The following is a 15,210-nucleotide window of genomic DNA, read 5'->3' as shown; positions in this document are numbered from 1 at the left end:
TAAAACCTGAACATTTGAAGAAAAAGTTTTACGTTTTTTTGAAAATATTATCGAACTTATGAAATAAATTTTCTTTAAATATTAAAAAATATTCAGTTTTTTGGAAAACGATTTTGCGAATTTTTTTTGAAATATAGAAGATTTTCCTCAATGATTAGATTTTGGGCTAGTCAATTGTTTATAAGATACTTGGTGAGAATGGCAAACAAATATTCATATCTACGTAAACTTGAAAAGGTTTTGTGAATGCTTTTATCCTAATTGAATTTTTTAGGTCTAAAACTATTCACAGTAGAAATTTTTACGATCCATTGAAGAAACACTTTTAAATTTTTCTCACAAAACTTGTAAATAACACTTTTGGAAATTGTCTTTTTTTTAAATTTCTTCAAAGCATATTATATATTTGGTTTTTTGTAAAGCTATCACTCCGAAACAAATCTTTTCAAATAAAATCCCAATTCTACTCAAATTACTTAATTTTTCGAAGGTTACTATCGTTCTGTTAATGAAATTAGCTAAAATTTTTCACATTGATTGGTATTTATCTCAATTTCCTAATCAATTTTTATTCTCTAAACAAGTACACGTTTGAAATATAATGGATTTTTCCGCAGTGTTTCTCAGTAGCTTAGTGACTATTTCTCGTCACTAATCTAAGACAAGCCAATCACTGATTTGTGAGCAGACTCTTGTTTATGTTCGTGAATTTTTTGACATACTTGCCTGACGTTCTTTTACGTTTCTGCCTGATTTTAATATTTTAAATTGGATTAAATTTTTTCAGTGATGATAATAGTAGGTACACAAAATTTGCAAGCAACTTTACTCAATACATTTTTTTAACTAAGATTGTAGATCGAAACATTCTCGAGATATACTCGACATTATCAATCATAAAAACATAATATAAAAAACCCTGGTCACAAAATCAGCACTGAACAATTCTTAGCGTTCTTCTTAGCGAGTGAAGATTATTATCCCGCTTCTAATTGTTATTGGATGCGTAACCCCGAAGTTGCACTTATAACATAACTATGAACACTCTCGTTCAAATTTTTATCTTTCAATCAATATAAAATAAAGTTCAAAAACTAATACTCCGGTGCCTACAAAATCGCGATCTTAAAATTATTAAAACAAGAAAATATTTTCATCTGAAATTGTTAAGTAAAATCGTCATTACAGTCGGGGTCAATCGTCATTTGTCATATTATGATAAGTAGTTTAGAAGCTAGATCCGAAAAGATGAACATACATACATATCGGTCAAACACATAACCCTCGCCATCGTATAGTCGAAGTAAAAAAAGGTTCAAATTCGTTGCATCCCTTGAAGAACTTCTTAGAAAATTTTAGAAAATTCAATGGAGATGTAACTTAATTTTTTTTATCACTTCAGATGAATAATTCTCACTCACGAATAAAAAGTTGGTTTTTGAAAACCTTTAGAAATATGCAAAATATGAAAAATTTACTAATTAAACAAAGAGACTTGTGAAGCCATTGCACTAGTGACAGTATCGCCATAGAAATTACATATAGAACTTTGTTTTTCAAAAAAGAGACAGACAGCAATCTTTGAATGTTTATAACTTTTTCATTTTTTAATTAATTTTAATTTAACTTTCAAATTTTGCTATCGTATCAAATCTACTTTTACAATTTTATGAATAATGTGGCAATTTCAACATCCGGAATATGTGGCTATCCTATTGTGGTTTTGTAATGTCACAGATTGTAATAGTATAAATATAAAAACTAAATTTTATTTAAAAAATACTTGTTTATAGACAGATTCGTTCTGCACCAATCTATTTTAGCATTATTGTACAGTATGATGTCATATATTTTCATATACATTTTCCTCTATATAATTTAGGCGTATGTTTAGAGGTAAACTTATATGATTGATGAATAACAATTCATTTTATTTTATTTTTATTACGAAAAACCATGTGTTCGAGGTTGTCATGGTTACACTATTAAATGAAATTCTATAGTATTGTTTTTTTTAAGTATCGATTTGAAATAAAATGAATATATATATAGGGAAAGAAAATATATTTGCAAGGAGAATTAAATTCTTGGTTCTTTTTGTCACAATATATTGTTTTAATGAGAACATATGCCGAGTTTTGGGAGTATAATGAGAGGCTAAAATAGTTAAATTTGTAAAAAAAATATGTGTTATAGGACAAATGATCAGGTTTCATCAAGACTATTGGATAACACTTTTCCTACTTGGAAGTAATGAAACATAACATGTATTTAATATACATATAATTCTAATGTGATGTTTTTTTTTCTTAGAAGACCGAGATTGTTTTTCAAATCATTAGAATAATTTGTTTTTTAATATTTTCAGTGAAGCTTTTCTTTCTATGTGTGCCTGAGTTACTTTTAAATCATGGCATCTATTTTTTCCTACTTTCAATTCTTACGCCTAGCGTTTTCCGAAGTCCAAGTATCTTAATTTCTCTTTTCTGTCTAGGAGAAATGATAAAAGAATTCATTTCCTAAGGTAAAGCCGCTAACGTCATAATTGTTTCAAAAAATATATAATATATATAATTTTTCGACTCTTCTCCTAGACAGAAAAGAGAAATTAAGATACTTGGACTGATCATCATCTTACGGACTATATATGTTTTGTTTTCTAAGCTTGGATAACCAAACTAAAAATAAATTGGAAAATTATATTATATTTTTTCAGTTAATTATCGTATATACGTTCTAATTATTAGAAAATAAAATTATTTATCGAGTAAATAGAAAAAAATTCAATGTTTTCCAAGTAAATTTAGTAGTATGTTGTTACTAAACCGAACTCGAAGTTATTATTGATATATGAAAAAAAAACTTCGATCGAGTGGTAGAGAGAATTGCAATAACCACGAAGAAGCAGATCAGCATTTGCTGTTGTTTTTTATATATCATTCATGAAATACCTACGTATACAAGATGCTTCAGGATAAGTTTTATTTTCTCATAGCTTGAGCGACAACATTTAGTTTAGATTTAAAAACTTTTCATTAATTTTTGCCAATTTGAAAAGCCCGTTTTAATAAAAATAAAGTCTTTGTGTTGGGGTATTTTGTTTTTTTTTTTGCGATAAAAAAATTTTGTCTAAGCAATGAATGTGTTTTACAATTTGAGGTATACAAAGTAGAAAAAATTATTAAAAAAACGTTATATTTGTACATTTCAATGAAAAAGAAGCATAGAATCATCATGGTGAGTGTTGTGAATGTATATTTGTACAGTTGCGCTGATTTTTGAATGATTGAAAAGTGTGTTTATTAGTCCCATAGCATATATGATCTGGTGGTGTTAACGTGGTGTTTGATCAAGTTAATAGTAAAATATATTGGAAAATTCACAAGTATGCCATTTTGGGCGTTTAGAGCCGAGAACTACCATAGATTGAAAATAGATAGAAAAAATGCTAAGCACTTCAGAACCCAATCAACTCCTCTTTAGTCGACAAACTCAACCCAACCAACTCGTAATTACAACAATACTTCATGTCTATATAATTTTCGGCCTATTTTTTCGGACTTTTTTTGCAGGTCTATTTTTTCCAATTACCTCCGGTATTAGTTAAGAAATGATATCATCTCAGAAACACGCTGTATTAGACAGATATAACCTGTAACTATTATAATATGCTTTACTTGTTATAATATATAAAATTTGAATTCATTCGATTAGATTGATTTAATAATACAAAAAAGGTTACGAGTATGACGAGTATGTATGTTGGTATATTGGTATATACGAACTGAACTGTTATCTACATATTCATTCTCATACCTGCAACTTTGTAAATATAATGTATGGAGATATATCAAGTATCTATTTACAATAGATCTAGTAAGCTTAATACAGTCAAAATCAACACTCCAAAGCAAATGCTTCAGTTTTGATACCTTAAAAATTTCGTTTAATAGTACAATCAACATTTTTTTTGAGTATTTGGAATCAAAAAAAAATCTATATAAGCCATCTCATTTGACGATAAGATTAAGTTTTTTAAACTACGAACAAATTCTTTAAATGCAACTGTTTTTTATATTTTAGATCAAAATTACTCTTTTCTTTTAGATTTTATTAAATTCCGGTGCAGCAATTTCTTTATATTTTTCTCAATTTTCTCAACCATGAACAATTTGTAACAAAACTAAAACAATTTTTTGACTCCAATCTCCATTAATAAAATTTTTTGGGTTAACAAAAATCATGGAATTCGCGACATCTTCACGCTCCTTAACATAGCACATTGAAAACAACGGTTCTCGCTCAGTCTCTGAAGTTAAGCAACATTGAGCCCACTTAGTTCTAGGATGTTGACCGCTTGAAAACACTATGTTTTGTTGCTTTTTTTATTATTTATAATAGTTTTTTTATACACACGTTAATAATTTCAATGTAAAATTATAAAATTTTAATTATAAATACTTTTAATTAAAAAAAAATACACAGTTATTCCAGAGTTTTAAGTTTTCACTTCCGTAGACAGTCCCCATGACTGACTATCTTTTGTAATTTTGATCCGAATTATACAAAAAAAAAGTGCACCTTTAACGATTTAACGAATAGTGTCTAAGAGATCGAACTTGATCGTATTAAAGATGATATCCCGGATCAATCTCTGCAATTGCCATGTCGTTCTTGTCATTTAATTTGGATAATTTACGGTAACTTAAACTCACAAAGCATAAAAAGCTTTGTTATTCTAAATTGCCCACCCAATTGTAAAATAAACCTCATTTTTGTATTTTTTGGGGCAAAATTACGCCATATACATTAGAAAGTTTCAAACTCATTGAATAAAACTCATTTTCTCCCAAAAATTCATAAATTAAGCCTATTTAACGATTGGGCGAGTAGCTTCTGACCTGCTGGTCAAAACAATATACGAAGTGGGATTATATCCCAAAGCAAGTAAGCAAAAAGTTCAGTAGGCGATCAAACAATCCGAAAGTATAAAATTATTAATATCTCAGAACGTGCTCATAAAAACTTTATATTATCTATTTTTAACGATTTTTATAAATCTCGAGCAGTCTGGATTTTGTCTTCACTTTAAAGGTCTTATGAGTTCAAGGACCAAGACTATCTGATATTACTCAACACTCACGCCCAAGACCATCAAACGCTTAAACTAATGGAACACATTATCATTTATGAAAACATTATCTTCAATCATATCTAACTTAACAGATTGCTTAAAGTTCCTACTTCCTACTACACATAACATGATGAATAATCTCGTTTTCTCTATCGTATTCACCTAGTGTGTGTGTACCAACTCTAGTCAACATATATGCATACATATATCACACAATCAATAACACATCCTTCTGCATATAGATAGTAGTTACAACCCATGATGGTTACTTCATCTTCATACTATAGTTATTATTATATATGTATCTGGTTCGTAGACGATGTTATACTAGTCACTAGTCACTCATAAGCTATTACTATCTACAACAGAAACTATGATAACTAGTCACTCATTTCTTGTCATTAGTGCATTCAATAAAGGTTTTCATTGCGGAAAAGTTCTGGGAAACGAAAACTTGTGAGAATACTTCCCTCAACATACTAAAGTTTGATACAAATTAGGATTAAGACGGTCTTTTCTACAGCTACTCGTATGGCCTATTGTATCTCCTTTGCCTAAATAGTGCCCAAGGTGTTCTATATGTTGAATAAGCTTCAGGATATCTATGCGTATCACTTCACTAGTTTCACTGGAGTGAAGATAAATCCATCCCAAGTAATTGCGTCGTGTGATATTAATGCGTTCCAGTTCACGCAAAATGCTCAGTCCGTTTTCCATTTTTTCACCGCAAAATTTGCAAATAGTTTTCTGTCAGATTGTTTTGAGACTAAGTTCAATGTGTTGCTTATCTATTTCGATTGGTCACTGTTGATAATTGTTATTTTGGAATTTCCAGACGGTAAAATGCACCTTAAAAATTATCTTAAAAAATGACCCTGTTAAATAAAATGATGAAGGTACTACTGCAAGACAACTATGTTCGGAGGCAATCGATGGCGTTACGGTGGTAATAACGCACTAAAAAGGGCCCTTATAAGCAGCACTATTTTAGGTTGAGGCACATACACTACAAATTGAACCTTATAGAAGATTACGAGCTTTGTAGTATATGTTAAAATAAGGGCAATGTCACTGACAGATCAAGTTTGCGAAGATTGACTGATGTAGGTCAGTTTTGACATTTTGCTGTTCTTAATCAGCTCCAATTCCAAATGATTCAGGTTGAAGTGGGATGATACTACTTTTCTTTAAGATACCATAACGGATCATACAGGACAAGCATTTGAGGAAAAATTTAGTCCTCTATGGATATAATAGATGCAATTTTTTGACCTTAGAAAAGGAATTTATTATTTAAAGCTATTCACAGGAGTTATTAAAATATTTGAAACTATCAAAGCTTTTTGTATCCCTGTAAACCTTTCAAAATGTATTTTAGTCTCCATTGACTCCTTTAATACACAAACCATGATAACTAGTCACTCAGTTGGAGTCATCTTCATATTACTTAAGGTCAATAAAATAATAATTTAATAAGAGAGGCTGGGTTGAGTTGATAAGGTATATTATTTGTGAAATTTAATATTGATAGATCATATTTATTCTATCGTAATATTAGGTAACTACTTTGTATATTTATTTAACCTGGTTAGTTATTAAGCCACATATAATATTACATTTTATAGTGAATTACCATATTCAAAAAAAAGTTATGCGAAGAATTTTTGCAACCATTTAAATTGATATAAAGTTTGTAAATGCATTGGTTGTTGTTGCAAAACTCGAAATTATTATTAATTTGTTCGATTTTTATATTTTGAGATAAGTTTCTTCCTTTCTAGATAAAACCAAGCATACTAATTGTGGAAGGGTTGTTTTACTTTCACAAAACACTGTACGAAATAGATCTCTACGAATTTTGGAAGTTAAAAGATACGAGCCCCTTGTTTTATTGGTCTAGATGTTTAGATAATCGCACAAAGGATCGTTAGATTAGATAACAATTTGGGCAATATATTACCTCTAGAAATTATTCTGTGGTTGCTCCACCAAATTTGTTTACTCCGCCAACTTTTACTATGAGATAACTTTAATTCATGAATCCGAGTGTGATAGCAGCGTTTAACTTATTTAGCAAGTGAAATTAACAAAATTTAAAAAACCCCCGACAATTTCTTGTACAATTTTTCTTGTAGGAAACCTTAAATTTGCTCTTTAAACATATCTAAGAGCACTCTTCATTAAATTACCTTTTTCTTTTCGAGAGCGTTCTCCAAACTGAACGGACTTTGAGGATCATGGCCTATTTTTTAGCTATTCTGGGTACGGAGCCCTAAATTCGCACTTAAAACATGGCTAAGAACTCTCCGTAGAATACACACGGACACGCAAACACACAGACAGACACACACACATAGCGGTCAAACTTATAACACCTCTTTTTTGGTTCGGGGGTTAAAAAGTGATATCATTAACTATGCTTGATAATTTTCAAGTAGAAGATTTCCAGCTAAAATCTTATACAAATACTCATGAAATAAAAAACTTCACCATATACAATATTTTAAAAGCTTTATTGTTTATAAATACAATTATCAATAATTATATTAATACCCAAATTATTATTTACAGTTGAGGAGTTAATATGCTTAGCAGTTTGGCGTGAAGGTAGTACACGCTATATGGTTGGACGTGTCTTACAACAAGATCGACGTTCATCACATGCCAGTGATGAGGATCAATATCGTTGTTTTATATATGAACGTGTCAATCATCCAGGCAAAGATGGAGCAAATGGACATCACAGTGGTGGCGGTATACGTTATAATATTGCACAATCAGGTGATGCAACCTGTTCAGGATTACAAAATGCATTAGAAGGTTCAAAAACAATGAAATTAACAACAGGTTAGTAATTCTTCTATGATTTGTATTTATTATTTTGTTTTGGTAGCAATCCTTTTGGGATTTCTGCTTTATATCAGTATTTTTACTGGGTGTTACAAGTACAAATTTTACTAGACTGGTTGGAGATTTTTTCAAGATTTTATATGAACCTCGCTATATAAAATATTGACACTTTACCTTAGAAAATCAATTTGTTAGCAATCCTTTTGTCACTTTAGCAAAATGGGAAAATAAAAAACTAAACATGTTTGTCAAAAGAACACCCATGAAGAACCCGGTAAATGTGGCAACTTAACTCGTTGGAAAAAATTTCCCCCTCAAGGATTATAAGGATTTATATTATCCTTTAAGGTTTTTCTAATGGCAAAAAAGAGAATGCGATATATTCAAAAAAGAAAAATATAGTTTTCTAAATAGTAGTATATCCTTACTTATATTATAAATGGGAAAGTAACTCTGCCTGAAAGTAGATGAAAGTTTGTGCAAAGATAGTCTAGACCCTGAGGAAGGACATATGCTACTGTTTTTTAATGCGAAAAAAAGGTGTAAGAGGTTACAATGATAAATTAGTTAGTGTTCTTCAAGTGTTTTTTTTTTTTTTTTTTTTTTTGAAGCCGTTTTTATTTTTATTTCAAATATACTTGCCTAATTTGAAAACTTGTTATTGGAGTTCTTTATCGCGATGTCCAGAAACTTCCATTTTCATTTTCTGCCATGGATGCATAAATTTACTCATTCAGGAAGCTATTGGTCTAGTCAGTTAGAGCCATATCTACTACAATTTTTATATCCACGAACACATATAATCTGATTTTTTGAAATCTTTAACAAATATAATCGAACCTATCAATAAAATATGATTTTCAATAACAACACTTTATCGAAACTTTTCACTGATAAACAATTTATTTACAAAAATAAAAATACACCCTAGAGATGTATTTATTCTTCAAAAACTATTTATTATTATTATTATTATTATAAAATCTATTTTGTCTTAAGAACTTTTTCTGGGACACCTTTACTACGTTTTTTATTTTATTTTTTTACTAGTTTGAAAATTGTGCAATCGTGTAGAAAAACTTTAATCGTAAAATAATTTATAATATATATATATAAAAGCCACAAAAATATTATATCATTACAAACAAGAAGTTTCCTTCTTTTATAGTTTGTAAGAAGAAACAGCACAGTTTTTCTTTTTTGTGTGGTTTTTTACTCTCCTAACGATGAAGGAAAAACTTTTAAATATTATAAAAATTTCTGTTGTTTGAACAATATCAATAATAACCTAACAAAACTACTTTTATTCGTCTCTGTATAAAAGTAAAGTAGAGGGTAAAGAATTTGAGTCACTTAATTATTCAATAATTTTGACGCAAATATGAAAAATTATCTTCAATAGAATATCCTAATGATGACAGAATGTGTTTGGAGCTTTAAATTGGAGCTCGAAACATATCTGTTTATAAATATGGTGGAAGCGCAAATAAGTGCATGTATGGTATACAGCCTGTGTTTGAAGCATCTAGGGATATAAATATGTCTGTAGTATGACTGAATACATAATACATCCGTTTAGTAGTGCATCTAAAAGAGAGGTATTATTCATGTATTGTAAGACTACAGATACGATAAACAGATACGATACGACAAGCTGTTGTATGCCTGCAGAGAGTGGGAGATTTGTTGCATACAAATATTAACTATGTAACTAAAAAACTCCCACCTCCAAGTGTCTTCCAAATAATTCAATGCATGTATATAATACCTCTCTTTTAGATGCATTACTAAACGAATGTATTCTGTATTCAGTCATACTACAGACATATTTATATCCCTAGATGCTTCAAACACAAACTGTATAGTAAGAATACGGTAGTTGACCTGATGTCGAATTTAAAAAAACAAAAAGGTAAAACTAGACTTGATACCATCAGCAAATTTAAAAGTGAAATCAAAATTGATCAAAAACAAATAAGTTGTAAGCATTCAAAGATTGTTGTTGCAGTGAGAATACTTCACTTAAGGTAACAACAAAAATCAGAAAATAGAAAAAAAATCAATTTGCACATATTCGAAACTCGAGCCATGATTAAAACTTCATATTGTTAATTTGTAAAGTTACTTTTATTAAACTTCAAAAGGCAGAATAAATTTATGGAAATTTTGTCCTATCATGGGCACACGGTCCAGTTATTTCATTTCCACGGGTTATTTAAAGAAAATGAGGTGTTCAGAAGCTATCACCCTAAGATATGCAAACGTTAATTAAAGAAGCCCAGTCTCTTTAATGAACTTTCACTGTTTTAGACTTGACTGTTTTAGAACAAAGTATTATACAGTTAAGGTTGTATGTCGAGTACTTGTCCAATATTAGGAAAAGAACTAATCACGTCAATATGGTAGTCATAAAGAAACATGAAATCTTTCAAAAAAAACAGTAGTCTATGAAATAACATGATCCCTAACAAAGTGGATTATTATATTTATTTGGCAGTTCATTAATACTTTTGTAAATTACTATAATTTTTTTAAATCCAATCTAAATATTCAACGCTACCTGAAACCCATTTTAATCATATTATCGTAGTTGTATTTTAAACTACCTACTTATAGATGGCGCAAGGCAAAGAGATTTTCTAATAATCCAACAATTATAAAAGTGACTGCTAAAAAAGAGACTTCTATGGAATTCAATTTCTTTGCCGGTTAGTATAGTTTTATTCATCTTACTCTGTATAAAAATTTATATAATAATGAATTTTATTATTTCTATAATGTTTCTAATCTTTTATCTTAAAAATTGTTATTACGGATAAGAGAGAAACTGTATCGAAAAATATTTATTAATCGTAAATTATATTATAACATATTTTCAAATATATTTATACACATTTATAAATATAGGTATCGAAAAAATAAGCTATTAAAGTTTTTTTTTCTGTTTAAAGCTTTTAATTTTTATTATGAAAATAATAATAGGTTTTTGTGTCGATATCGTTTTTATGTTGAAAAAAAAATGATTTTAATTTTATTAATTAGAATTTTATAATCAATTTTTAAACGACACTTTTAAATCTTTATATCCAATATTTTATATTTTATTATTTTAACATACCTAATCATCATTTATAGGTCAATCCTGGAAGTTGTGGAATACGATTTAATTCAATTTTACACATTAAATTTATATGAACAGAATATGGGTCAAATTGAAGACACTCGAATACAAAGTTTATTTAAATAGAAGAGACTCTTTTAATAGAATTTTGAAATTCCGCCATGACAGAAAATATATTTTAAATAAATTATTTTAATACTTCTTTGTACAGCTTTTGGCAAAAGTTTTTGTTAATTAGAATGAAAATCATTAATTGAGGTAATTTTGACCTAAAAATTACGAAAATCGGTTAGTTCATTGGTTTTTGAATTTTAGCATATGAAACATACATTTAAAGAACCATAATTGGTCGTAGTGGTAAAATATTCACCAGATTCCATTTAAACTAAAAGTTTCATAGCAAGTGAAATTTACAAAATTAAAAAAATCCCGGACAAATTTTTCGGCTGCGGAACCCTAAACTCGCATTTGAACACTCTCCATTACAGTTAAGAACACCCTCCATTAAATTTCTTTAAAACAACACCAAAAAAATTAAAATCGGTTTATCCATTTAGGCGCTGCGATGCCACGGACAAACAGACTCATAGACAGATATACACACACACACATAGCGGTCAAACTTATAACACCCCCTTTTTAATTTCGGGGTTAGAAATTAGGGAAAATCTAAAGTCTATCTTTTTCCAGATATCCTCTTGGCTCATTGATTTTTTTTTTATTTGTGGTTCGTGACGTTTAATATATCTCGAACACCCAAACTCAGCTTAAACCGATTTTAGCCAGCGGCATCCCTAATGCCGAGTTTAAAAAAACCTTAAACGAATTTTATGAACGATTGAAAACAATTTTGTATTTTCCGGCTCTGACAAAAAGTACAACTTGCATTTGATGAATTTATTGTACTATTGCATCCAAATTTTTTCAAATTTCTTTGCAGTTATTAAAGCAACCTGGCTAATTCTGGTTCAGACATCCATAGAAGGTATATTTTTGAACATTTTTACTGTACGAATTTTAACCTTACCATCGAACCAATAACTACGTAACCTGATTTATTTAAATGTGTTTCGATTCAAACTTAACAAATATGGTTTACAAATTAAATATTATACAAAATGATTTATAAAACTAAAAGTAAAAAGCATCATTAAGACCAAAAACTTTTTTTTTAAATATATAACAATAGAGTTATTTTTGGTTACTAAATAATTATCATTGTTATATAAAACCACATAATATTATACAAATACTACGAACATTTTACCTAATTATAACTATTTACATTAAACATCAACTTTTCTATTATAGGTAATTATTATAGTTTTTAATGTTTAATATTTCTATTTTAATATTTTTATCATGAAAAACTACCCAATGTTTTTTACAAAAAATATAGAAACAATCTGAAAGAATACAGGAAATTTTTGATAGAAGTTTTTTTCATCAATCTGGAATTAACAGAGGTGCTGCATACGCGTGAACTTTTGTTTTCGTAAATCATGAAAATTTGAAGCACTCACAAGCCCTGGAAAATCACAAAAAATCATTACAATCCCACATGACATGACACACCAAAGACAAAATAGTTGCTTCAACTTGGTGATAGAAGGGGAATTGTACGCTGAAAAATTTTAGTTTTAATTAAAATGAAATAAAATTTATAAATGAATTGCGTGGATAATTTTTCGCGTTTTTATCTTACTTGGTCATTTGCAGTTTTTGCGATTAGTAGAAATTTAAAGGGAAAAATTGCCTCAAATGATTCCTCAGAGAATCATTTCATCAATCGTTATGCCTACCATTTTCTGATTTTAAGTATATGCCAGAATTCATTTAGCAAACATAGAACCCACAAAACTGCATTGAAAATGGGAAAACGTATATTGAATATGTAATCTCATTCAAGTCAAAACTGATACACGTTTCAGTCATGCATTACCTAGAAATAGGACATCGTAACATCTGCCATGTTCCTAAGGTTTATGACTTTCTATGAAATTTAGGAACTTGAACCAAACAACCCCCTATCTAGTATCTTAGAAACAGAAAGAAAAATTTACTTTTTCGAAGAATAAAGCATCATAAGAGCTCCTTTTCATATTTTGATAAATTCTTTTAATTGTCAACGATTATCTGTATCTTTAGAAAAAAAATTCTTTAGTTATTACTCTTCATGATTTGAATTTATAATAACGCTCGAACTTGTATGTATACAAATTACCTTTACCAAGAGAAAATCTAAAAAGTTTTTTTACATTTTTTTTTATTTTAAAAATTTTTCATAGCTTGCAGAAGATGTTTAACAATTTCTTACTTCTTGTAGTTTGAACACATATTCAATCTCGAACTTGTGTATATTAAAACTAGCTTTACCTTTCCATAATATTAAAGCTGTTGTAATTTTTAAAGACAGGAAAAGTGTGAGAATGGATATAAAGGGTTTAGTATTACCTACACACTTTTCATACATTTTTGTGCTACTACATAAAAAATACACATAATTATGTGTAAAAATTGATTTTTTGCTGTGCCCATATTTATATAAGCTTATCAGTGTATGTAAATTCGAGAACAGCTCTCATTTTTTGAAGCCGGTGTTTTAATAAAAACTTGTTCATTATAAATATTGACAATATTTATATTGACATATAAAACGTCATCTACATTTTATATTTATACATATTTGATTGATGTAATTGATATATTTTTTCATTATTATTGATTAGAACAAACTAATAACTAACTTTTTTTTATATTTATTTTGATATTTTTTATATGATAACTTATATGAAATAATAACTGAATATATGAGTCTCTTGTTAATGAAGCTAACTTTTATTTTTTATATTTTTGTAATATTTTCCTGAACAAATCAAATGTCAATAAGTTTTGTACTACTCGTAATAACTATAAGTATTGTCCGTTAATGGTTTTGACATTTTGCATTAAAGTGTTTTTAAGTTTTGTATAATATTGTCGATGTATTTCGATAAAAACTATAATGACAATTGAGTGTTTTTAAAATAATAAATATAAAATTAGAATTTATTATTTAAACATAAATATCATTAAGTGTTTTGTTTTCAATTTGATGAATTAAATATTAGTATTGAAACGTTTATGTTTAGCCAGTCACCAGCATGTAATTACAGCTGGTGATTGGCCATAACTTACAAAAAAAAAAAGAGTTTTTACAACAAAAAATATTCCAGAAGTAATAGCTTTAAGGTAGTACTATCGGTAATAGACTTTGCATTCAGAATTTAATGAAACTTGGCATAGTTGTCCATTATTATATCATAATTAACCAGTTAAATTTTTAGGTGCCTTCAGAGAACTGAAAATCTGAACGTCCAATTTTGTGAAAAAAAAGTAAAATCTGCGATTTCCCATAAGGATCAATGTTAAAATATCTTTAAGATATCTTTGTTTCAGTTCTCTGAAGGCCCCTAAAAATTTAACTGGTTAATTATGATATAATAATGGACAACTATGCCAAGTTTCATTAAATTCTGAATGCAAAGACTGTTACTGATAGTACTACCTTAATAAGGTTTTTCAAAAAGTTAGAACGCCATGACAACAAAAATAATCAAAAAAAAAAAGTGATAATCAATTTTACAATGTCCAAGGATTAATTTTACTATGAGCTATTTTTTAACTCCCGAAAGGGGTGTTAGAAGTTTAACCGCTATTTGTGTGTCTGTCTGTGGCATCGTAGCACCTAAACGGATGAACCAATTTTTATTTTTTGGTTTTGTTTGAAAGGTAATTAAATGGAAATTGTCCTGAGCTATGTGCGGTACCTATTTAGGGTTCTTTAAAGAAAAGACAGTTTAATGGAGAGTGTAATGAGTCAGTAAAGGGATTAAGACTAATATATTTACTTTTTCCGATGTAGATAATAGAATGTTCGATGTAAATCGTTAACAATAAGAAAAAAATCGTTTTACTTCAGTCAACTTTATTAATATAATTTTATCAATAATTTCAACAATTTTTTAATAATTCATCAAATACATTTTCGGGACAGTTTATTTGAACCAAACTACAAATCAGTGCAATAATATTAAAATAAACAATAGTTAACATAAAATTAAGA

General features: G+C 28.6%; 1 protein-coding gene across 1 annotated transcript in view; it reads left to right on the top strand.

Annotated features, from left to right (window-relative positions):
• LOC123300903 overlaps positions 1 to 15,210 on the top strand; it is an 876,857-nt gene that overhangs the window by 840,107 nt on the left and 21,540 nt on the right. Inside the window, exon 5 of the mRNA XM_044883570.1 lies at positions 7,706 to 7,981. Within this exon, the coding sequence (XP_044739505.1) occupies positions 7,706 to 7,981 (276 nt within the window). The remainder of the gene's footprint in view (positions 1 to 7,705; positions 7,982 to 15,210) is intronic.

This window comes from Chrysoperla carnea, chromosome 5 (assembly GCF_905475395.1).
Source record: "Chrysoperla carnea chromosome 5, inChrCarn1.1, whole genome shotgun sequence".
NCBI classification, from domain to species: domain Eukaryota; kingdom Metazoa; phylum Arthropoda; class Insecta; order Neuroptera; family Chrysopidae; genus Chrysoperla; species Chrysoperla carnea.
Note: the sequence above shows the minus strand (reverse complement) of the source record. Positions and strands in the feature narration are given on the sequence as shown.